This window comes from Gigantopelta aegis, chromosome 13, assembly GCF_016097555.1.
Source record: "Gigantopelta aegis isolate Gae_Host chromosome 13, Gae_host_genome, whole genome shotgun sequence".
NCBI classification, from domain to species: domain Eukaryota; kingdom Metazoa; phylum Mollusca; class Gastropoda; order Neomphalida; family Peltospiridae; genus Gigantopelta; species Gigantopelta aegis.
Window position 1 is genome coordinate 6,422,352 of NC_054711.1, and position 26,488 is coordinate 6,448,839.

Here is a 26,488-nt window from a genome sequence, read left to right on the forward strand (position 1 = left end):
AAGGCCATGGTATGTACTACCCTGTCTGTGGGATGGTGCATATAAAAGATCCCTTGCTGCTAATCGAAAAGAGTAGCCTATGAAGTGGCGACAGCGGGTTTCCTCTCTCAATATGTGTGTGGCCCTTAACCATATATCTGACGCCATATAACTGTAAATAAAATGTGTTGAGTGTGTTGTTAAATAAAACATTTCTTTCTTTCTGTCGTGTTTGGTTTCAGAAAGCAACCCTTGTGAGAAGAGTCTGTGTCAGCACATCTGCGTGGTGACCCACACCACAGACAACAGCGGGCTGGGTTACCGGTGCGTGTGCGGAGCGGGCTTTACACTCGAGAAGGACCAGGTCAACTGTACAAGTACGTATGATGCTCACATGTAAATCACTATATCAACTTCATCATAGAAAAAGAAAATATTTTGTTTCTAAAATTTCTATCTAATTAGCAACTACTAAACTAATAAATATAGAATTGAAAAAACCTATTGTTTTTTAAATTTTGATTACCAGCAGTTGTAATGATTAAAATTTTTTTTTTTAGCAAACTACTATTTAATGTTTTAGAATTGTGCAGCAATCTTAGAAACATGCATAGTGAATCGCTAATAAGTATCTGAACAAAATGTTCCCTGTGAATTTTATTGATTTTTATTTCAGTCTTTACTTTGTTTAAGAGAACTTTCAGTACTTATGAGTCATATATATCAAATTCAAGATGTTGTGGTAAATATATAACTTGCGAGACAATTTCCTTGTAGACCAATAATATTATTAATTTGTTAATTAATTAATTAATTAAGATCTTTTGTGATAAATATATAACATGTCAGACAATTTCCTTGTAGACCTCCCATATTATTAATTTGTTCATTCATTCATTCATTCATTCATTCATTCATTCATTCTTTTTTTAATCAGACCCAACACATTTTATTGTTGTTTCAGAAATCAACCATTTCATCCTGTTTGCGTCGATGCAGTCGGTTCGAGGCATCGCGTTGGAGGAATCCCCATCTTACGATGTTGACTGCATTCCTCCGATCATTGGCCACCGTCGCGGTCGAATGGGCATGAACTATGTTGCAGTGGATTACGATGCCGAGAATGAGACTGTTTATTTCTCCGATGTCAGAAACCGAGTGATTTATCAGGCAAAGATTGGAGATTCAGGTGACTCCCCCCCCCCATTACACCCCATAATGGGTTAAAGGACTAGGTTGAGTTTGCATCCATTGTAACCTGTTTCTTACTAGATAGCTTTTTGAATGACTAAGATTACATATTAAATTCATTTTGTTGTTCAGAATATCGGCATTTGTATATTTGTTTCTGGCAAAAATTCATATTATGCTTTGTATGCTTCTAAAAATGTTGATAATAGTGGGGTTTTTTTTATATTACGATAATGAGAATAATAGATAGAGGGTGGTAGATGAGAACGATGAATGAATGTGTGAGCCAGTTCTGATGGGATTCGAACCACTGTTGTATTTAATCATATGTTTTGTTTTTAATTTTAAATAAAATGTATTTAATCATATGTTTCGTTTTTAATTTTAAATAAAATGTATTTAATAATGTGTTTTTCTTGTGTTGGACAGAGCCGACCCCGCTGGTAGTGAACAGTATCCGGTCTGTGGAGGGGATGTCGATCGACTGGATCAGCAAGAATCTCTACTTCACTGACTATGCACGCAGCTCTCTGTCTGTGGTCCGACTGAGGAACCCGGGGGATCGCCGTGACATCATCTCCGAACTGGGGAATCCCAGATCAGTCGTCGTACATCCACTTAAAGGGTTCGTACATGTAATGAACCGAAATAAGAATGAAACCCGCTATAAACTATAAAAATAAATAACAAACAATACGCTTTACAATGATATATTTATTACTAAGTTATATTACTGAATTGATCCAAGCTGTTTTATCTACTAAAATAAAACCCTTCCCAACATTATCTCAATAACTTAAATTACCCTCCCAATTATTATAACATTTATATTTATGATCAAACTGCTCCCAAATGAAAAGACAAACTGCGTTTACGAAACGCCCCATTTTTATAGCACAAAACAAAGCACAAGAAAAGCATGATCCTCCAAACAGCTTGGATCACACAAGATACAACGAGCACGTGCAGTTTCACGAAACATCCAAACTGCCAATAGAAATAAACATATTGCTAGACTGTCCTAGAGGCTCAATTGCAATAAACAGACATAGCCTGTCTTCAAGTTTATTACATTGCACTCTTCCTAATAAAACGACCTCTGGGCATCTAACAAAAGTCCATATCTCGCTTATTAAGAGTTCAGTTGAAAGCACTGTTGATAAAACAAGTTTATTACATACACAGGGCTGTATAGGTTAAGGCCCAAAACACACCTCCCTTAATTTTGTTCTACTGGGAGCAAGATTCAGCTCAGTTGGTAGAGCACTCATCCGAGGTGCTTGGAACATAGGATCGAACCTTCCTCGGTGAATGCATCAGTTAACTTTTTACCGCCCTCGGTGGTGTCGTGGTTAAGCCATTGGACATAAGGATGGTAGGTACTGGGTTTTAACGACTCAATGGGTAGGTGTAAGGCCACTATGTACCCTCTTCTCTCTCACTAACCATTAACAACTATCTAACCCACTGTCCTGGACAGACAGCCCAGATAACTGAGGTGTGTGCCTAGGACAGCATGCTTGAACTTTAATTAGATATAGGCACGAAAATAAGCTGAAATGAAACGAAATTGAGGTTTTTTTTGCCATCCCAACCATTGCCACCACATCTGGTATATCAAAAGATGTGGTACGTGCTGTTCTGTATATAACAAAGTTGTTATAAAATATCTCTTGCTGCTAGTCGAAACATTTAGTGCATTTTCTGTAAAGACTACAGGCATGAATTAACAAATATTTGATATGCACTAGCAGATGACTAATTAATCAATGCTCTAGTGGTGTCATTAAAACAAACTTTATTTTATTTTTGGTTTTACTTTAGATATCCGTAGTTTTAAATGTGCTGAAGTGTCTGTTACCTTCCTTTCTTTTGTTCTATTTCAGCTATTTGTTCTTCTCTGATTGGCTGCGGAACTCCATGCAGTCTGCGTACATCGCACGTGCCTACACCGACGGCACCAACGTCACGAGAATCCGCGGACATCAGCTTGGCTGGCCCAATGGTTTGTGCATCGACTTCGGCAGTAGCCGCCTCTACTGGGTGGATGCATACTTTGACAGGTTAGTAACCGGTCGGTCAATATGCCGAAAGAATTCAGCAGTATCATATATACAGTGTAACCTCTCAAAACCAGACCATCTGTAGGCTTGAATTCCCTCAAAACCAGGCATTTTTCAAGGTCTTTTTTTCAAAAATCAGTACACAACTTAACCTCTCAAAACCAAACCATCTGTAGACTTGAATTCCCTCAAAACCAGGCATTTTTCAAGGTCTTTTTTTCAAAAATCAGTACAGAACTTAACCTCTCAAAACCAGACCATCTGTAGACTTGAATTCCCTCAAAACCAGGCATTTTTCAAGGTCTTTTTTTCAAAAATCAGTACACAACTTAACCTCTCAAAACCAGACTTGAATTCCCTCAAAACCAGGCATTTTTCAAGGTCTTTTTTTCAAAAATCAGTACAGAACTTAACCTCTCAAAATGGCAGTAGTCACCTCTACTGGGTGGATGCATACTTTGACAGGTTAGTAACCGGTCGATCAATATGATGAAAGTACAGAACTTGACTTATACAAAAATGGATACCTCTTAAAACTGGACATTCTACTTGGTTCCGAGGGTGTCCAGTTACAATCAATATTTGTTTTACTATTTAGGTATTCCGTGATTTTGTTTTCCATCAATATAATTTTGTACGATTACAAACCAAATTAAATCTCATAGACAAAAATAGCCTATATGGCTAAAACTACTACAAGCAGCATTTCAATCCCTAGAGTTACAAACAGCTTGCAACTCATAATTCATCTGAATTAAGCTATTATTGACAGTACTTCTGAACTCCAAACAACATTAAATTGTTTTTATACTTTGGGGGAGAAAAATGCATCTGAAATTTAAGAAAAGACTTAACTAATTTGTATTTTTGATTGAGTAATTTGAGTTTGTTTTCCTTCTTTTTTTTTCTGTCTAATTTCAGTAAATGGGAGACAGTTTAAACAGTAATTTCATCTTCTTTGTTGTATTTGTTTTGATAAATTTTCATTGTTTGTGTTTTAATTTGAAGTTCTTGTTTTCAAATTTCCTTGTTAGCTATTGTTGAACTTTGTGTTCTTTGAGTTTTGTTTGTTTTGTTTGTTTTGTTTGTCTTGTTTTCTGTTATTTTACTGTCAAGTCTGTCAAGTAGCCAACAAAGGGAGTATAAAACGTGATCTTTTAACATAATTTTAGTGACGTAATATAGAATATTTTGTACTATATTAAATAAATAAATCTGTCAAATGAGACCAAAATGTTCACATGATATTGATAATACGACGTTGACATTGATAATTTTAATAGACCCAAAAAAACAGTGGGATTCAAACCGAATAAATTAAAATTAAATGAATATTCATGTTTCTTTTGTTTTTTAGTATATAATTTGAGTTGTTAAGTTCTCTGGCTGCAAAATGACATCTTAAGCAGGTTTATCAGCTTGTCTTTTTAAATAATTTAAGAAGCTTTTAGCTTTAATTCTCATGTTTTTATTGTTTTAAACTCTACTAGACTACTAGCCGTATGGGGGGGGGGGGGGGGAGTGCATTTGTTTGAGGACAGGTAATGTATCTATAAAAGAGAAAACACTCCAAGTTTTCTCCATTACACAATGAAGCTTAAACCTTATTTGAAATTAATATTATATTTTGCACTTGTACACTATTAGCATAATAGCTAGAAGATACAAAATGATACTCTTGTACTATCCATTGGTATGATAACAAATGCAAAATGATACTATTAAGTTGATGCAAAAATATGTTATCTGATCTTGTCTTTAATTGATAACAAAATATCTGACAAAGTATTGTTTTAGTTTTGTTTCTTATTAACTGTACTAGATTAGATGTTTTTTTAATCTTTATAAAATCCACTATTCAGACTTTGAAGGATTTATTTATTGTTAACTAGTGAAAATGACTACAGACAATTTCCACACATCAGTTAGGCTTTGTACACATTAAAATTACATGTCTCACCATAATTATATTTCATATCTGTATTTCATAAACAGCAGAGTGTTTAAATTACAATATTAAATTACATGTCTCACCATAATTATATTTCATATCTGTATTTCATAAACAGCAGAGTGTTTAAATTACAATATTAAATTACACGTCTCACCATAATTATATTTCATATCTGTATTTCATAAACAGCAGAGTGTTTAAATTACATGTCTCACCATAATTATATTTCATATCTGTATTTCATAAACAGCAGAGTGTTTAAATTACAATATTAAATTACATGTCTCACCATAATTATATTTCATATCTGTATTTCATAAACAGCAGAGTGTTTCAATTACAATATTAAATTACATGTCTCACCATAATTATATTTCATATCTGTATTTCATAAACAGCAGAGTGTTTAAATTACATGTCTCACCATAATTATATTTCATATCTGTATTTCATAAACAGCAGAGTGTTTAAATGTCTCACCAATATATATATCTGTATTACATGTCTATTAAAATTACACTCATAATTATATTTCATATCTGTATTTCATAAACAGCAGAGTGTTTCAATTACAATATTAAATTACATGTCTCACCATAATTATATTTCATATCTGTATTTCATAAACAGCAGAGTGTTTAAATTACAATATTAAATTACATGTCTCACCATAATTATATTTCATATCTGTATTTCATAAACAGCAGAGTGTTTCAATTACAATATTAAATTACATGTCTCACCATAATTATATTTCATATCTGTATTTCATAAACAGCAGAGTGTTTCAATTACAATATTAAATTACATGTCTCACCATAATTATATTTCATATCTGTATTTCATAAACAGCAGAGTGTTTCAATTACAATATTAAATTACATGTCTCACCATAATTATATTTCATATCTGTATTTCATAAACAGCAGAGTGTTTCAATTACAATATTAAATTACATGTCTCACCATAATTATATTTCATATCTGTATTTCATAAACAGCAGTGTTTCAATTACAATATTAAATTACATGTCTCACCATAATTATATTTCATATCTGTATTTCATAAACAGCAGAGTGTTTCAATTACAATATTAAATTACATGTCTCACCATAATTATATTTCATATCTGTATTTCATAAACAGCAGAGTGTTTCAATTGCTATATTAAATTACATGTCTCACCATAATTATATTTCATATCTGTATTTCATAAACAGCAGAGTGTTTCAATTACAATATTAAATTACATGTCTCACCATAATTATATTTCATATCTGTATTTCATAAACAGCAGAGTGTTTCAATTACAATATTAAATTACATGTCTCACCATAATTATATTTCATATCTGTATTTCATAAACAGCAGAGTGTTTAAATTACAATATTAAAATTACATGTCTCACCATAATTATATTTCATATCTGTATTTCATAAACAGCAGAGTGTTTAAATTACAATATTAAAATTACATGTCTCACCATAATTATATTTCATATCTGTATTTCATAAACAGCAGAGTGTTTAAATTACAATATTAAATGCATTTAGTAATTTTCAAACAAACAAATTCAAGTAGGAATATTGCATTGAAAATTCCTTCAATCTGAAAATGAAAATGTTCATCATGTTCCAGTTTATAAGGAATTCAAATTTAAAGAGCCCACCTGTAAGCTAGGGAATGTGATTCTATTGGTTTAGAGACCGGCCTCAGTGGCGTCGTGGCAGGCCATCAGTCTACAGGCTGGTAGATACTGGGTTCGGATCCCAGTCGAGGCATGGGATTTTTAATCCAGATACCGACTCCAAACCCTGAGTGAGTGCTCCGCAAGGCTCGATGGGTAGGTGTAAACCACTTGCACCGACCAGTGATCCATAACTGGTTCAACAAAGGCCATGGTTTGTGCTATCCTGCCTGTGCGAAGCACAAATAAACGATCCCTTGCTGCTAATCGGAAGAGTAGCCCATGTAGTGGCGACAGCGGGTTTCCTCTCAAAATCTGTGTGGTCCTTAACCATATGTCTGACGCCATATAACCGTAAATAAAATGTTTTGAGTACATTGTTAAATAAAACACTTCTTTCTTTCTATTGGTTTAGCTCCACACTTGTTCAAACAATATTCACTTCCATATTGAGCAGAAAATAGTTACATTGTCAGTGTAAACAAAAAAAATATTATGTATAAGTTTAAATAGATCACACAATAAAATTGTACTGTTTATCACATATAATATATACAAAAATTACTGATAGCTATTTATTGTGCTCGCAGCAACAAATTATAACAATCCCTGTAATAAAAAAAGAAAGAAATATAGTCCACAGCAAAACAAATGCTACAGAGAATTAAAAACTATACAGCTGAGGGCAATTTCGGTGTTGTATAATGGTGTGGAAATTGTCTGTTGTCAACTGTAGATGTTGTGTTTGCATGTTTGTAGAATCCAGCATTCGAACTTCGAAGGAAACGATCTGCAAACTCTGTCTGGACATTCTATCACTCACCCGTTTGGCATCGCTATTTATAAAGGTTTGTGAACATCGACACAACGACAACCAAAATATTGAATATATTTTATATGGACATGATTTGTCAGCTTTTTATACAATTTCACTTCTTTTTTTGACATTAAATAATTTGGAAAAATAGATATGGACTGTTTTTAGAAATGTTTTTTTTTATAGAATTATATTACAATATTAGATTAAAACAAATTTCATTTAATTAAACAAAATTTTTGATATATATTTTTTCTATAGCAGTAACTTCAGTCAATTTATTTCAGCAAAAATGCTATGTTTTTATTATATATTATTTATAAATTTAATCTTAAAAAAATGATTGTTTTTATTTCTTTTAAACTGTGATAAAATAACCATAAGTGTCAGAAGATGACTTGAAACTGGAAAGGCCAGTTGAGCCAATGCATAATCTTTAGAGATGGGGAGGGGGTAATGCTTCCCATGCCCCACATCCTCCTGCTTACAACAACTATGATAACATTGCAATATAATGCAGATTCAAGCAAAACATTTCAATAGAATTTCATTAATGAAAAGTAAATTCTAATTTAACAATACAGACTATATTTTCTACACTGACTGGCGCCTGGAGTCGATTATCCGAATCAACAAACGTGGTGGCCAGGAGACGAGGATTCGGTCGGGGATCGGCAAACTGATGGGAATCCGCGTGTATGACCATGACCTGCAGCCAGCCTCTTGTGAGTTGTCTCCCTTAGTTAGATTTTTCTCTTTCGTAACTAATCACCCTAGTGCTGGAATAAACTTTGTAGTCATACTTTCCTGCATATTTCAAGACACACAGTCTGAATCTCTGGTCCCTTGAATGCTGTAATTAAAATTGCAAACTCTAGTTTCAGACCGTGAAAATGGACACTAAGTTTGGTTAATCTACAAAGCTGTGACACATTTGGATAAAGTTACAACAGCGTGAAACGAGATTCTTTATATGATGTTTAAACAAGGAAATACCCTTAGATTAGATCTCATCTCCATAACTGTTACTTGTTGGAGATAATATGTGCTTTTTTAAAAATATAGAAAATACATTCCATGGTGTAAGAAACACTAGAGATGTATGGAAATGGTAATCTAAACAATAAAATCTAAATATTTCTTTTCACATTACCTGTCCTCAAACAAGTGCACTCCCCACCCCCCACCCCATGGCTATTAGTCTGGTCCGAACATCCCAAAAGCCAATGGGATGGCCTAAATTCTATATTGTGTGGAAATGGGTAATCTAAACAATAAAATCTAAGTATTTCTTTTCACATTATCTGTCCTCAAACAAGTGCACTCTCCCCCCCCCCCCCCCCCCCCATAGCTACATGTATTAGTCTGGTCCGAACATCCCAAAAGCCAATGGGATGGCCTAAATTCTATATTGTGTGGAAATGAATAATCTAAACAATAAAATCTAAGTAATGTCGGAGTTAAATTATATTTGTGAAACACATTTTGTCTCATCTTTATGCAGTAAAAATACGAGATATAGGTTGGGTTTTTTTTCCCTATAGTGATGGCGATGGTGTCAACTTTTTTGCGTGAAAGTTTTGCCTTTTGATCAGTTTATGACTAACTATAAGTTCTAGGTCAATAAAACATAGTTTTTAGTTGCACATACATGTATGGATGATCATCACATTGCTGGAAATTTATTTATGGTAGGTTAATCATTTAATTCCAAAGACTCTATTTTTGTTTTGTGTTAGACAGAACGAAGACTACCGACACTTGTGTTTAAAAGTTTCACAGTTAGATCAGTTTCCTATGTCAATGACACTTGGTTTTGTTTTGTTTTACAGTAAAGAATCTCTGTGTTAGACGGAAAACTGGGACTGCTGACACTTCTGTTTAAAGTTTCACGTTTAGATCAGTTTCCTACGTCAATGACACTTGGTTTTGTTTTGTTTTACAGTAAAGAATCTCTGTGTTAGACGGAAAACTGGGACTGCTGACACTTCTGTTTAAAGTTTCACGTTTAGATCAGTTTCCTATGTCAATAAAACTTGGTTTTATTTTACAGCAAAGAATCTCTGTGTATGACGAAACATAGACTGCTGACACTTATGTTTAAAGTTTCACGTTTAGATCAGTTTCCTATGTCAATAAAATTTGGTTTTGTTTTACAGCAAAGAATCCCTGTGTTAGACGAAATGGAGACTGCTCACACTTCTGTTTCCCGATTCCTGTCGCCAGCACTTCGAACCAGCTCGGCCGCCACTGTGGCTGTCCGTACGGAATGAAGTTGTCTCAGAACCAGAGATCGTGTGAACCGAACGCAGACGAACCGAACCCAGACGTGTGCCGACCAGGACTGTTCAAGTGCGACAATGGACGATGTATTCCGCGCTCGTACCGCTGTGATCGCGATAATGACTGTTTGGATAACTCAGATGAGAGCGACTGCCCTGCAGGTTGGTGCTAAATATAAAGTCATGATTATTGGACCTGTGTAATATAGGAATTGAATGTCAGTTGTGATTGGTTATAAAAGATATGCTGAAGGAAAGAAATAAGGGATCACACAGTAACAGTAAATACTCGCTATAATACTGACTACAGTGAAAACCCTCGGTCCTTGGTGTCAGAAGTTGACCGTGACTGGTAGTCAATCTGAATTCTGCAGCTGACTACTGATATTCCATGGTTCGCACGGTCTTGAAAAGTGCTTGAATTTAGGAGTTTGAAATGAAAAGTGCTTATTTTCACTTTTTAGGGAAAAAGTGCTTGAAAAGTGCCTGAATTTCATGTTGGTGCCTCTAGCGTGTCATTTTAACCAGAAATTACGGAACAAACTCGAAAGAAATTTAGCATTTTTACTTCTGTGTTAGCACTTTCATTCCAGCACTCGCGACGTTCCGCGACCCGAATGTACTCGGCCCATTCCGGGACAAATGCTATGTTCCAAATGCCTCAGCCGAGATTTACCGATTATTGACGAGCGTAATAGCCTCATTTTGAGAACTTCAAACAATAGTCAGGCGAGACGACACGGAATCACTTAGATTTTGAAGTTTTTGCAAGCACATGTTCAAATTTAAACATGCCTAGTGGAAAGTGTGTTTTTAACAAAACGTGGTGTCGAAAATATGCGTGGATCAGAGAGAGTAAGGACGTATCAAAGGCCGCGTATTCCTAGTATCGCAAGGATATTAACATTGGTGCCATGGGCGAGCGCGCACTCAAATCGCACGAAAACAGCGAAAAGCACAGAAAAAACAAAGCGGATACTGCAAGCTTCAGCATAACTCAGTTATTCAAGTCTGAGAAAGTACTGTCTATATAAACATACATTTTCTATTAAAAAACATTGTTCGAAAAGGCTGGTTAAGGTTTGTATTTATGATTCTTGAAAACATAAGGTAGGTCCTTGAAAAGTGCTTGAAAAGTGCTTGAATTTTATGGGTCCTTGCCTGTATGAACCATGTATTCAATCCTACTGTACTAATCTGTATATGAAATACAGACATTACTCTATGCTAACCTAGTAGTTGATTAAATTTAGTCTGAACTTCCATTTGTTCCCATATTTCTTTTGCATCAGAATATGTGTTAATGCAAATAATAGAAAATATTAAGAATGGACTTTAATTAAATTACAGAGAACAGATTTACATTAATAGACTGAGAATAAACTAGAATTAAAATGTTAAAAACAGATTTAATAGATTTGTATGCAAATATATATAAAAATTATACTTACTTTTTAGATTCTACGTGTCCGTCCAATCGCTTCAAGTGTACAAATGGCCGCTGCATAAGTCGAGTTTGGGTCTGCGACGGAGATAATGACTGTGGTGATATGTCGGATGAAAAAGAGTGCAGTAAGTTTGATAGTAATTGATGGCTGCAGAAAGTATTACCCTAATCATAAAATGCAACTAAATTTTGATGGATGAGTTAAAAATGTAATGCAACAGTCCAACATCATTTATTTTGAAGTTTAAAAAAAAAAAAAAAATCATTGTTTTTATACCTTATTACTCTTGTTTCATCCATTTTATTGACATCGCATATACAGAGAATGAAATCTGCAACAAAAGGCAATTTCAACATGTGATAATGAATGATCATTTGTAGTTTGTATTATAGCAATATTATACTGATGGGAATAGTGAGAATTTAGGCCATCTAGTCGGTTTATGTCTGGTATCGGACTAGTGGACTAGTAAGATATTTTTCATTTCTGCACCCCAGAGGTCATTATTGACTTTGTATCACAGTTCATATAGTTTATATAACTTGTAGGTTTAATTTAATGGTAAAAAAAGCTGGAATAGCCTTTAAGAATTGACAGTTCCTAATAACTAGACTCGGTTCCTGTAATAAACCTGACCTCTATAGCTGTGATTTTCCTTGTAGCTGACAAGACGTGTAGTCCTGTAGAGTTCCGCTGTAACAACTCGCTGTGTAAGATTTGACAGTTCCTAATAACTAGACTCATTTCCTGTAATAAACCTGACCTCTATAGCTGTGATTTTCCTTGTAGCTGACAAGACGTGTAGTCCTGTAGAGTTCCGCTGTAACAACTCGCTGTGTAAGATTTGACAGTTCCTAATAACTAGACTCAGTTCCTGTAATAAACCTGACCTCTATAGCTGTGATTTTCCTTGTAGCTGACAAGACGTGTAGTCCTGTAGAGTTCTGCTGTAACAACTCGCTGTGTAAGATTTGACAGTTCCTAATAACTAGACTCGGTTCCTGTACTAAACCTGACCTCTATAGCTGTGATTTTCCTTGTAGCTGACAAGACGTGTAGTCCTGTAGAGTTCTGCTGTAACAACTCGCTGTGTAAGATTTGACAGTTCCTAATAACTAGACTCAGTTCCTGTAATAAACCTGACCTCTATAGCTGTGATTTTCCTTGTAGCTGACAAGACGTGTAGTCCTGTAGAGTTCTGCTGTAACAACTCGTTGTGTAAGATTTGACAGTTCCTAATAACTAGACTCAGTTCCTGTAATAAACCTGACCTCTATAGCTGTGATTTTCCTTGTAGCTGACAAGACGTGTAGTCCTGTAGAGTTTTGCTGTAACAACTCGCTGTGTAAGATTTGACAGTTCCTAATAACTAGACTCGGTTCCTGTAATAAACCTGACCTCTATAGCTGTGATTTTCCTTGTAGCTGACAAGACGTGTAGTCCTGTAGAGTTCCGCTGTAACAACTCGCTGTGTAAGATTTGACAGTTCCTAATAACTAGACTCGGTTCCTGTAATAAACCTGACCTCTATAGCTGTGATTTTCCTTGTAGCTGACAAGACGTGTAGTCCTGTAGAGTTCTGCTGTAACAACTCGCTGTGTAAGAATTGACAGTTCCTAATAACTAGACTCAGTTCCTGTAATAAACCTGTCCTCTATAGCTGTGATTTTCCTTGTAGCTGACAAGACGTGTAGTCCTGTAGAGTTCTGCTGTAACAACTCGCTGTGTAAGATTTGACAGTTCCTAATAACTAGACTCAGATCCTGTAATAAACCTGTCCTCTATAGCTGTGATTTTCCTTGTAGCTGACAAGACGTGTAGTCCTGTAGAGTTCCGCTGTAACAACTCGCTGTGTATCGACGTCCAGCTGCAGTGTGACACGGACAATGACTGTGGAGACGGGTCCGACGAGGGAGACGTCTGTGGTGAGTATAAAACATGTCAGTTTAATGTACAGGGGGTGGGACGTAGCCCAGTGGTAAAGTGTTTGCTTGATATGCAGTCGGTTTGGGATCGATCCCTGTCGGTGGGCCCATTGGGCTATTTTTCTTTCCAGCCAGTGCACCACAGCTGGTATATCAAAGGCCATGGTATATACTATCCTGTCTGTGGGATGGTGCATATAAAAGATCATTTGCTACTAATGGTAAAATGTAGCACGTTTCCTCTTTATGACTGTGTCAAAAATTACCATATATTTGACATCCAATAGCCGATAATTAATAAATCAGTGTGATCTAGTGGTGTCGCTAAACAAAACAAACTTCATCCTTACATTTAGCTGCCTGGCTCTTTCCTAGATCCATTCATCCATCCATCCATCCATCCATCCATCCATCCATCCATGAGTCCTCCTGACTACTAAATAATAAATACATGACATTTTAATTTTTATTACCTTTCAGTGGAACATACGTGTCCTGCTGGATTTTATCAGTGTGGTGACGGCAGATGCATCCCAGAGAGACGTGTATGCAATGGAGAAAATGACTGCTTTGACGGCACCGATGAGCAGAGTTGTCCCCCCTTGAACTGCACCGGCTCCCAGTGGACGTGTCGGAATGTCCGTCAGTGTATTTTGGAGAAGTACCACTGTGATGGTGTCATAGACTGTACTGATGCTAGTGATGAAAAGGAGTGTCGTAAGTGTTATCAGATTTGTTCTTCCTCGATTTACTGATGAAAAGTAGTGTTTACTGTATTTGTATTTTGCAGCTGTTGATAAATACAGGGATGTGAGACCTACGCGAAAACGCACTTTTCCATTCCGTCTAAAAGTCCAACCCCCCCCCCCCCCCCCTCCCCCCCAAAAAACAACGATGCAAAAACAAAAAAACAAAAGTAGTATCGCACGATCGCAAGTAGTATTCACGTGTATTACATTCCTTTGGCTGGATTTCGTCAGCTTTGCTGTGATTGGCCAGTTTTGTCCAATCCAGGATATGCTATTTGAAAGCCTTTGTTTGACTTGGGAAGAAACAAGGTGAGCAGTAAACTGTTTTGTTCCAGCCCCTCTCACATCCCTGTAAATATAATCTTGACTTGCTTGCGTTTTTTAACATTTTCTTTTCTTTAGTTTTTCAGTATAATATCAAATAAACAAATGCTTACTGCTAAAACAGTGAGTCAGAAAACAGAATTAAAAAAAAAATATATATATATATATATATATATTGTAAGTAATGACCTTAAAAATACTGGTTACATTAGCATTGGCCAGTTAAACATTTTATTATCTGGAATAAAATAAAACTCATGGAGTGTTACTTTACACATTGGCAAACATGGTAATAATTACTTTAACGCAGGGAACGCCTTTTTTCATATCATGGAATTTACTACAAGCTATTTATTTCTTAGCCAATTGTTTTCTAAATTTCACACAAAATTTTATTTCTTATTTTTTGGTTATTTCTAAAACACTTACTTTTCTTCTACATCAAACCAAACTGAAATTATTTATAAAAAACATATTTGTATGAGGATGAGACAGACTGTAGTTAAACATTTTATTGTCAGGAATAGAATAAAGCTCATAATAACCCTTTACAGGTTGGGATACTGTCCAAAAAAGAATCAATAAAAAAAAATCCCAAGGACATTTTTGATTATTTTTTATTTACTTCTCAAAATTTAAGTATTATATTTCATTGTTTTGTGTAGCGGTCAGACCTCCGGGAGGCTGTCTGGTGGAAGAGTACAAGTGTTCGAGTGGGGGGTGTATTCCCAACAAGTGGAGGTGTGACGGACAGAAGGACTGTGAAGACGGATCAGATGAACCATCCACATGTCGTAAGTCCATTGACAAGAATATGTAGACAATATGTCAAGCTGACGAACCATCCACATGTCATAAATCCATTGACAAGAATATGTAAACAATATGTCGGACTGATGAACCATCCACGTCGTAAGTCCATTGACAAGAATATGTAGACAATATGTCAAGCTGACGAACCATCCACGTCGTAAGTCCATTGACAAGAATATGTAAACAATATGTCAGGCTGACGAACCATCCACATCGTAAGTCCATTGACAAGAATATGTAGACAATATGTCAAGCTGACGAACCATCCACATCGTAAGTCCATTGACAAGAATATGTAGACAATATGTCAGGCTGACGAACCATCCACATGCCATAAATCCATTGACAAGAATATGTAAACAATATGTCGGGCTGACGAACCAGACACATGTCATAAATCCATTGACAAGAATATGTAAACAATATGTCGGGCTGACGAACCATCCACATGTTGTAAATCCATTGACAAGAATATGTAAACAATATGTCGGACTGACGAACCATCCACGTCGTAAGTCCATTGACAAGAATATGTAGACAATATGTCAGGCTGACGAACCATCCACATGTCATAAATCCATTGACAAGAATATGTAAACAATATGTCGGGCTGACGAACCATCCACATGTCGTAAATCCATTGACAAGAATATGTAAACAATATGTCGGGCTGACAAACCATCCACATGTCGTAAATCCATTGACAAGAATATGTAGACAATATGTCGGGCTGACGAACCATCCACATGTCATAAATCCATTGACAAGAATATGTAAACAATATGTCGGGCTGACGAACCAGACACATGTCATAAATCCATTGACAAGAATATGTAAACAATATGTCGGGCTGACGAACCATCCACATGTTGTAAATCCATTGACAAGAATATGTAAACAATATGTCGGACTGACGAACCATCCACGTCGTAAGTCCATTGACAAGAATATGTAGACAATATGTCAGGCTGACGAACCATCCACATGTCATAAATCCATTGACAAGAATATGTAAACAATATGTCGGGCTGACGAACCATCCACATGTCGTAAATCCATTGACAAGAATATGTAAACAATATGTCGGACTGACGAACCATCCACGTCGTAAGTCCATTGACAAGAATATGTAAACAATATGTCAGACTGATGAACCAGACACATGTCGTAAGTCCATTAACAGAAACAATATGTCAGGCTGATGAACAAGACACGTGTTGTTAGTCCATTAACAAGAACATCTAAACAATATGTTGGGCTGATGAACCATCCACATGATGTAAATCCATTGACAACGATATGTAAACAATATGTCGAGCTGACAAACCAGACACATGTCCATTAACAAGAATATATAAACAATCGTCAGCCTAATTTTTTCTTCATCTTATTTTGGTTCAAAGAATTCATTTCTGTTCGTATAAAAATCAATTTTTTTCCCACTTGTCTCAGAAGCTCTAAAAATGAGTTGGGCATTAATGTTAAAAGGATGACACAATATGTTGCAAACAAAAAACATTCTGGTTGCAGTGTAATCTCAATGCTGCCAACATATTAATTTAAATGACAATTGTTTGTTCAGTTAGAGCATCAGGATTAAGGTATAATCGGACAATTTACAAAACAAAATTTTAATCACTCTTGGTGCAGTTTAAAACATCAAAAGGCCACTGGATGTGAAATATTATGTATCTTGATACAATACATATCGCATCCAATATAACAAGATGATAATAATTGATGTGTAACAACACCCCATGAAAAATATACCAGCTTTTGGGAGTTTAGTGATTGATCCTCAATGCTTGCTGTTGGAAAATTGATGGTCAGCAATGAACTGCTGTCCTGAAATTGCATGCTCCCAGTGTCAAATTCACAGATAATTTGAATCAAATAAAGTAGCGATATCAGAGTAATAAGTTGAGCAGTTTTTCACCTGTCTGAAAATCAGTTTGCACCATCCCACAGACAAGATAGCACATATCATGGCCTTTGATAAACCAAAGATGTTGCACTGGCTGGAATGAAGAATTAGCCCAATGGATCCACTAACGGGGATCGATCCTAGACCGAACCGCGCATCAGGCAAGCGCTTCACCACTAGGCTACATCCCACCCCAATTTTAGCTATTGATGCTGCTTTGGACCTGCTGTGATATGTGTTGTTTTGTTTTATAGTCGTTCCAGCCAGTGCACCACGACTGGTATATCAAAGACTGTGGTATGTGCTTCCCTGTCTGTGGGATGGTGCATATAAAAGATCCCATGCTGCTTATAGAAAAGAGTAGCCCATGAAGTGGCGATAGCGGGTTTTCTCTCTCAATATCTGTGTGGTCCTTAACCATATGTCTGACGCCATATAACCGTAAATAAAATGTGTTGAGTGCGTCGTTAAATAAAACATTTCCTTCTTCCTTCCTTGTGTTGTAGCGACTCCCACGTGTTTCAGTGACCGGTTCCGCTGTGACAACGGCCGCTGCATCTTCAAGGGTTGGGTCTGTGATGGGGACGATGACTGCGGGGACAACTCGGACGAGGCTCAGAGTCTTACATGTCGTAAGTGTTGAATATTCATCAATGATAGTAATATGTAAATAGCGTTCTGTTGAGTCTGCATCTTCAAAGACTGGGTCTGTGACGGGGATGACGATTGCGGGGACAACTCTGATGAAGCTCAGAGTCTTACCTGTCGTAAGTGTTGAATATTCATCAGTGATATTAACATGTAAATAGTGATCTGTAGTGTCTGATGGACTGATTTCCAAGTCAACAGGGGCAGGCACTGTGTGTTTCTTAAGATGGATGCATCTTGAAAAGGCACCTATTTTTCAATGTATACTGGTATGCCTTTTATCCATCTATTTAGTCTACCATTTATTATTCTGTCCTTCCATCGGTTCATCAATCCATCATTCCACCCACCCATCCATCTGTCCATCCATCCATCCATCCATCGTCCAACCATCCCTTGTTATATTCACCCACCCATTCATTTTTCCACTCACCCACCCAGTTATCCATCCATCCATCCATCCATCCATCCACCCATCCACTCACCTATCCACCCGTCCATCCGTCTGTCCTTCCATCCATCCGTCCATACATCCATATCCATCCATCCATCCATCCATCAATGCATATCAATATTTCACGTGTCTGTAATGTAATAGAAATATTTTGTTTTAATGTTTTAGCTCCGCCCCCTTTTTCCTGTCCCGGCCAGTGGGAGTGTCCAGGGAGTGTCCGGATGTGTGTCAATATTTCACAGGTCTGTGATGGACATATTGATTGCCCAGGTGGACATGACGAAAGTCCAGTTTGCAGTGAGTATTGTAACTTTTAAAGTCGCAGATCCTAACCTGAAGCCATGGAAACAGGGCACTAAGTTTGGTTATTCAACCAACCTGTAACCTGACTGAATAAAGATACAATAGAGTGAAACAAGAGAGTGTGATGTTCAAACGGGGAAATTCTCTCGTAAAAATAAACTAGAGCTCGTCTCCACAACCGTTATTTCTCAGACGCATGTGTGTTTTTAGAATTATGAAAAAAAGCATTTTATGGCATTACAAATGCCAGGATGACCATAAACACATCGGTTGTATGAAAATTAATAATCTAGATATTAGAAACAGCAGGACGACCAAAAACATTTTGGATGTACAGAAATAGATATCGAAACAATAAAATCTAAGTAATGTCTGATTTTAATTATCAAAAATGGCTCTAATAGTGAAAAATTTGTCGTAGTTTTTAAAAGCTGGGCTCTGTCACTTTAAAACAAAAGGCCATGGTAGAATTTCTTGCATTTATGATTCATTAAACACCGGTTAATAATAATACATGGCAATTCGCTTGTTTAAATCATTAAATTTAGAAATCATTGTACTCTAGTTGTGTCATTAAACAAAACAAATTTCATCATATACATGTAATATTAAATTTTTAAAAATGCCACAATGTTGACATTATACAACAGAAGAAGGTGTATTTTTTGTACAACCATATTTAAGAAAAATGTGTAAAATATCTACTGACCTTTAATGAATTTCCAGGTTTTCATTTTCTGTGACTTTCCATGCTTTCCATGACTTTCCGTGACGTTCCATGCTTTCCATGATCTGTACGAACCCTGTGCTTTCATCATGAGAATTGTCAATAAAATACTTAATGCATGTTATATTGTTTGTTATTTTTTAAGATTATGTGCATGCAAAACAAAATTAATAATTACTGTATATATATATATATATATATATATATATATATATATATATATATATATATATATATAAATTTACCGGTACTTCTTTTTTTTTTTCCTAGATACTGAGAGTTGTCGTGTAGAAAATGGCGGCTGTAGCAATCGTTGTATTCAGACGCCACGCGGTGCGGAATGTATCTGTTCCGCCGGCCAGAAACTGAATGGAACTAAGCTTTGTGTAGGTGAGTTCTATTTCTCTATCAACTGGCATGTAATTATGTTAAGATTGACAGGCTTTTGTCAAACCTTTACAAAGTAAATTGGCAAGATTAATAATTTCTGACATGAGTCCTTTTGTAGATGGTTTTTCTAACACCGTTTGAAGAAAATCAATTCTTGGAATGAGCTTTAGTGAGCTTTAGTGAGCTCCAAGGATTGATTTTCTTCAGACGACTGTCAGAAAAACCATCTTCAATCTTCAGTCATTCATTCATTCATTCAGTCATTCATTCAGTCATTCAGTCATTCAGTCATTCATTCAGTCATTCATTCATTCAGTCAGTCATTCAGTCAGTCATTCAGTCATTCAGTCAGTCATTCAGTCATTCAGTCATTCAGTCAGTCATTCAGTCATTCATTCATTCATTCAGTCATTCATTCATTCAGTCATTCAGTCAGTCATTCAGTCATTCAGTCATTCATTCATTCAGTCATTCAGTCATTCAGTCAGTCATTCAGTCATTCATTCATTCATTCATTCAGTCATTCAGTCATTCATTCAGTCATTCAGTCATTCAGTCAGTCATTCATAGAGTCATTCAGTCATTCAGTCAGTCATTCAGTCATTCATTCATTCATTCAGTCATTCAGTCATTCAGTCATTCATTCAGTCATTCAGTCATTCATTCATTCATTCATTCAGTCATTCATTCAGTCATTCATTCATTCATTCATTCATTCATTCATTCATTCAGTCACTCATTCATTCATTCATTCAGTCATTCATTCATTCATTCATTCATTCATTCAGTCATTCTCAGCTTACTACTTTAGTTTTGGATCTGTTGATAGTGATCTTATTCTGTGGGTATTGTTATATTTTTATTGTTATATTTTTATTGTTATATTTTTAATGTTATATTTTTATATAGAAATTTAAATGGCTTAATAATTTCAGATAATAATGAGTGCCTGGTGTCTGCAGTCAACACTGTATGACCACGAAGATTAATATGTAGTGTTGACTGATTTCAGATAATAATGAGTGCCTGGTGCCTGGTGCCTGCAATCAACACTGTACGAACACAAAGATTAATATGTAGTGGTGACTGATTTCAGATAATAATGAGTGCCTTGTGCCTGGTGCCTGCAGTCAACACTGTACAAAACAAAGATTAATATGTAGTGTTGACTGATTTCAGATAATAATGAGTGCCTGGTGCCTGGTGCCTGCAGTCAACACTGTACGAACTCGAAGATTAATATGTAGTGTTGACTGATTTCAGATAATAATGAGTGCCTGGTGCCTGCAGTCAGCACTGTACGAACTCAAAGATTAATATGTAGTGTTGACTGATTTCAGATAGTAATGAGTGCCTGATGCCTGCAGTCAACACTGTATGACCACGAAGATTAATATGTAGTGTTAACTGATTTCAAATAGTAATGAGTGCCTGGTGCCTGGTGCCTGCAGTCAGCACTGTACGAACTCAAAGATTAATATGTAGTGTTGACTGATTTCAGATAATAATGAGTGCCTGGTGCCTGGTGCCTGCAATCAACACTGTACGAACACAAAGATTAATATGTAGTGGTGACTGATTTCAGATAATAATGAGTGCCTTGTGCCTGGTGCCTGCAGTCAACACTGTACAAAACAAAGATTAATATGTAGTGTTGACTGATTTCAAATAGTAATGAGTGCCTTGTGCCTGGTGCCTGCAGTCAGCACTGCACTGTACGAGTGCCTGGTGCCTGGTGCCTGCAGTCAGCACTGTACAAACTCGAAGATTAATATGATTAATATGTAGTGTGGACTGATTTCAGATAATAATGAGTGCCAGATAATAATGGTGCCTTGCCTGGTGCCTGCAGTCAGCACTGTACAAACTCGAAGTAGTGTTGATTTTCAATATGTGCCTTGTGCCTGGTGCCTGCAGTGTTGACTGATTTATGTAGATAATAATGAGTGCCTGGTGCCTGGTGCCTGCAGTCAGCACTGTACAAACTCGAAGATTAATATGTAGTGTTGACTGATTTCAGATAATAATGAGTGCCTGGTGCCTGCAGTCAACACTGTACGAACTCGAAGATTAATATGTAGTGTTGACTGATTTCAGATAATAATGAGTGCCTGGTGCCTGGTGCCTGCAGTCAACACTGTACGAACACAAAGGGGTCATTCAAGTGTCAGTGTGATGTGTACTTCACTCTGAGGTCCGATAGGAAACACTGCAGTGCTGTTAGAAGTAAGAACAAATATATTGGATTATTGTCCGCAGATGAAAAAAATATGGTTTCTAGAAGTGAATTTTATGGCTATGTGACAAAAATTATTTCTTTTTTGTCTGATTTGTTTCTGTATGTCTTTCTTTTTGTCTCTGTCTCAGTATCCCCATCTGTGTCTTTCAGGCTCCAATTTTTTTTTATCTTGTTTGTCTCTTTCCATCTTTCCTCTCTACATGTATATCCAGCCACTCCCCCTCTCTTACCACTCTCTATCCCCCCTCTCTGTGTGTGTGTGTGTGTGTGTGTGTGTGTCTCTCTCTCTCTCTGTCTCTCTCTCCTATCTCTCTGTCTCTCTGTGTCTCTCTCTCTGTGTCTCTTTCTCTCTGTGTGTGTGTGTGTGTGCATCTCTCTCTCTCTCTCTCTCTCTCTCTCTGACTCACTCTGTCTCTGTGTGTCTCTCTCTCTCTGTCTCTGTGTGCGTGCGTCTCTCTCTCGCTCTCTCTCTCTCTCTCTCTCTCTCTCTCTCTCTCTCTCTCTCTCTCTCTCTCTCTCTCTCTCTCTCTCTCTCTCTCTCTCTCTCTCTCTCTCTCTCTGACTCACTCTATCCAAGAGTCAAAATAAACATGTTATATACAGTTGAATCATGATGGCTTGAACCCTGTCAATGCACGAGAAAGTGTTCAACATCGTGTAAGTTTAACTTTTGTTTGATTTGAGCATTACGATGTATTCGAACCTTCCGAGTTCAACCCAACGAGATTGTACTGTATTTTAAAATTCACTGATGTGTTACAAACATTCCTTTCTTTTTCTCTTCTTTCCTTTCAGATAGCTCTGAAATATTTTTAATGGTTGCGACACGAAGATCGGTTGTGAGATCAAAGCTTTCATCAAAGCTCTACCGCGACCTGCCGATTCCAAATCTACGAGCGTTGTCGGGTATCGATGTCAACACGTGGGCTGGGCACATATATTTCTCCGATACTGGGAACAAGAAGATCTACAGGTCTACATACAATGGAACAAACGTCACAGAGGTAGGTTTTCATCTTCAGGGAGGGGCGGAACGTAGCCCAGTGGTAAAGCACTCGCTCGATATGCGGTCTGTCTGGGATAGATCCCCGTCGGTGGGCCCATTGGGCTATTTCTCGTTTCAGCCAGTACATCACAACTGGTATATCAAAGGCCGTGGTATGCACTACCTTGTCTGTGGGATGGTGCATATCAAAGATCCCTTGCTGTTAATTGAAAAGAGTAGCTCATGAAGTGGCAACAGCGGGTTTCCTCTCTCAATATCTGTGTGGTCCTTAACCATATGTCTGATGCCATATAACTGTAAATAAAATGTGTTGAGTGCGTCGTAAAATAAAACATCTCCTTCCTTCATCTTCAGATATACTTTTACTTGTTTTATATGCTACAAGAATTTAACTATGCAGGATATCAATGAAATGAGTTGCTGATTTCAAATAATCCAGATAAATATTGATGTTACAGAAAATTAGCCGACAGACCGGGTACTATAGGTTACAATTTGTATTGCATTTCCTATCGATGTTCCCACTGGGCTGTTTCTTATTCCAGCCATTGTACCACGACTGGTATATCAAAGATGTATATGGTATGTGCTATCCTGTCTGGGATGGTGAATATAAAAGATCCTTTGCTACTAATTGAAAACTATACGTCAAAATTACCAAATGTTTGACATCTAATAACTGATGATTAATAAATCAATGTGCTCTAGTAGTGTCGTTAAACAAAATTAACTTTAATTTTTTAAATATGTGTTTACATAGTGAAAGATATCGCGGTTGACTGGATAGGTCACAACCTGTACTGGATTATTTGTATTTCAGATAATTAAGACTGGTATTGACATAGTGGAAGTTATCGCAGTTGACTGGATAGGTCACAACCTGTACTGTATTATTTGTATTTCAGATAATTAAGACTGGTATTGACATAGTGGAAGATATCGCGGTTGACTGGATAGGTCACAACGTGTACTGTATTATTTGTATTTCAGATAATTAAGACTGGTATTGACATAGTGGAAGATACCGCAGTTGACTGGATAGGTCACAACCTGTACTGTATTATTTGTATTTCAGATAATTAAGACTGGTATTGACATAGTGGAAGATATCGCGGTTGACTGGATAGGTCATAACCTGTACTGGACTGACTATCGGATGGAGACCGTGGAGGTGGCGAATCTGGATGGGAGAAATCGCATCGTGCTCTTCAGTGAAAACCTCACCAATCCACGTGGCATCATCCTCGATCCCAGAGACGGGTATGTCCATTTACTGAAAGGCATTATAAAACAGGATGCATTGACTGGGTGAAATTGCATTCAGGGCCATACATAGGAAGGGGCAAGTGGGACAGTTGACTCAAAATGTATGAAAGGATGCTCTTTTATTTTTAAACTTTAGGTGGCCTTTTTTGTCTAGGTGTAGATATGGCCGTATGTATTACTGTGCACCAATTACTTTTACTACACCACCCCGCATTAATAGCCCTGATACCTTACAGGGCTTTCCTTTTGTGTGTGTTTTCTTTTTAAATTGTTCTTTAATATCTTTACGAGCCGAATTTAGCTCCGACAGTAGAGCACCTACATGTATATACTAGGGTGTTATAAAGCAACATGTTAAAAATTAGCAGGTTCCACATTTTGCTATAATACTTTGTGTGATTTGTTGATATATTGCATACAGTATTTTTGACAATCTAATTAAAATTAGCTCCATTGGTTAATTACTATTACCTGTGGATCTAACAGCACCCCGTTCGAGTTCATGTTCAGTTGACCTTTCATTCGACCAATCAAAACCTTACTTGCAAAATCATGCCAGTGATTTGAAAAGAATTTGAAAACATTCAGGATTATGCTGTGGGTATACGAAATGATTCGGGTGAATTATTACGAAGTATGCCGGAAAGTAATTTCAATATAAAATTTTATATAAAATTTGTTTCAAGACAAAAAAACCCAAACTGTAATGGTATAGCCATAAAATCTGTTAATACTAGTATGCAATCCAGAGTTTGTTACTGCACTTTTCCCCCTGTTTTTTAATGTTGAAATAGACCAACAAGTTCGCTTATCCCATAAATAGTCTCGTCCGATATTTTTAGAATTTGTATGCTCCCGAATAATGCTATAAAAGGAGAAATGTAATTGGTTGATATTTAAATTGTTATTTTAGATGAAATGTCACCTGGACATGGGAGTCCACGCAATGCTGTTACATCTACTGGTAGACCAGTAGACTAATTTTAATCAGATTGTATTTTTGACTACAAATGTTAACATTAGTCCAACCAGTACATAATATTTACACCCATTAATTGCTACATTTTATTTGTGTAGCTTCAGATTTCTGTTTTGGTCGGACTGGGGCCAGAAGCCTAAGATAGAGAGATCCGGACTGGATGGCAGCGGCCGGATGACCATCATCAATGATCGTATATTCTGGCCAAACGGTCTGGCTATTGACCTGCCGAACAAACGCATCTACTTCGCTGATGCTCGGATGGATTTCATAGACTTCTGTAACTATGACGGGAGTGGGAGACACACAGTTTTCTCAAACAATCATGTGAGATTTTTATTAATCCTGTCTGTCTGTCTGTTTGATTGTTCCACATACAGTTTTCCGGATGGGTTTTTTTAAGAATGATTTGAGATATTGAGCTGAAATTTTGTGTATAGCTTTATTGTGTACTGTTACAGATCAAGTTTTATGTTCATGGCAAGATATCCATTTTTGACAGATTTGTGGCCCCTGAACTTAGGAGATACAGAAAAAAAAAATTCAGATTGTTTTTTTTTTAGAAGACCTTGAGAGATGTTGCGTATAGCTTTATCATGTACTGTTACAGATCAAGTTTTACGTTCATGGCAGTTTACCCATTTTTGATGGAGTTATGGTCCTTGAACATAGGAGATATGAAAATTTATTTTCCGAAGATATTGAGATGAAATTTTGTATATAGCATTATCATGTACTGTTACAGATCAAGTTTAACTTTCATGGCGATCTGTTCACTTTTCACAGAGATTAAAAAAATTGTTATGCCTGGTAGGGGACATGTATTGCTTTAGCAGTATTCTCTGAATGCTTGTTTTAGTCACTCATATGATCAGAAATAAATGATGGTGAAACCATGATTTTATTTTGAATTACTTCTACTTCCAGGGAACATTTTGTTTTCAAAATCTTAATTAGCGATATTTCTAGTCAATTGAAAATTGATTAGCAACTACTGTTTAATGTTTTAAAATTGTGTAGCGGTATCTGAAACTTCTGTAGTGAATTGCGACGCTATAGGCCTACTGAACAAAATGTTCCCCGATTTCACCTTATCACTCCTGAATCTTAATTAAGATAATTAATAAATGTTTGTATTTTCCAGTGTTTCATAAACTATAGTCATAATGAAATAATTGATGGTAAAAACATAATTTTATTTTGAATTATTTCACCTCACCCCTGAATCATAAGATAAGTAATAAAAAAAATGTAATGTTGTTTTCTGTTTTTGATATGTTCGGATATGAATTGAATTCATTTTTTTCTCAGTTTTTAAAA

General features: G+C 36.4%; 1 protein-coding gene across 1 annotated transcript in view; it reads left to right on the forward strand.

Annotated features, from left to right (window-relative positions):
* LOC121387647 (low-density lipoprotein receptor-related protein 2-like) overlaps positions 1-26,488 on the forward strand; it is a 181,602-nt gene that overhangs the window by 67,926 nt on the left and 87,188 nt on the right. The window contains exons 11-28 of the mRNA XM_041518825.1: positions 222-356; positions 944-1,168; positions 1,600-1,795; positions 3,057-3,233; positions 7,634-7,722; positions 8,276-8,416; positions 9,851-10,135; positions 11,432-11,545; positions 13,227-13,346; positions 13,827-14,063; positions 15,085-15,213; positions 17,663-17,788; positions 18,427-18,555; positions 19,559-19,678; positions 21,776-21,904; positions 22,713-22,921; positions 23,999-24,183; positions 25,267-25,495. Of these exons, the coding sequence (XP_041374759.1) occupies positions 222-356; positions 944-1,168; positions 1,600-1,795; positions 3,057-3,233; positions 7,634-7,722; positions 8,276-8,416; positions 9,851-10,135; positions 11,432-11,545; positions 13,227-13,346; positions 13,827-14,063; positions 15,085-15,213; positions 17,663-17,788; positions 18,427-18,555; positions 19,559-19,678; positions 21,776-21,904; positions 22,713-22,921; positions 23,999-24,183; positions 25,267-25,495 (2,975 nt within the window). The remainder of the gene's footprint in view (positions 1-221; positions 357-943; positions 1,169-1,599; positions 1,796-3,056; positions 3,234-7,633; positions 7,723-8,275; positions 8,417-9,850; positions 10,136-11,431; positions 11,546-13,226; positions 13,347-13,826; positions 14,064-15,084; positions 15,214-17,662; positions 17,789-18,426; positions 18,556-19,558; positions 19,679-21,775; positions 21,905-22,712; positions 22,922-23,998; positions 24,184-25,266; positions 25,496-26,488) is intronic.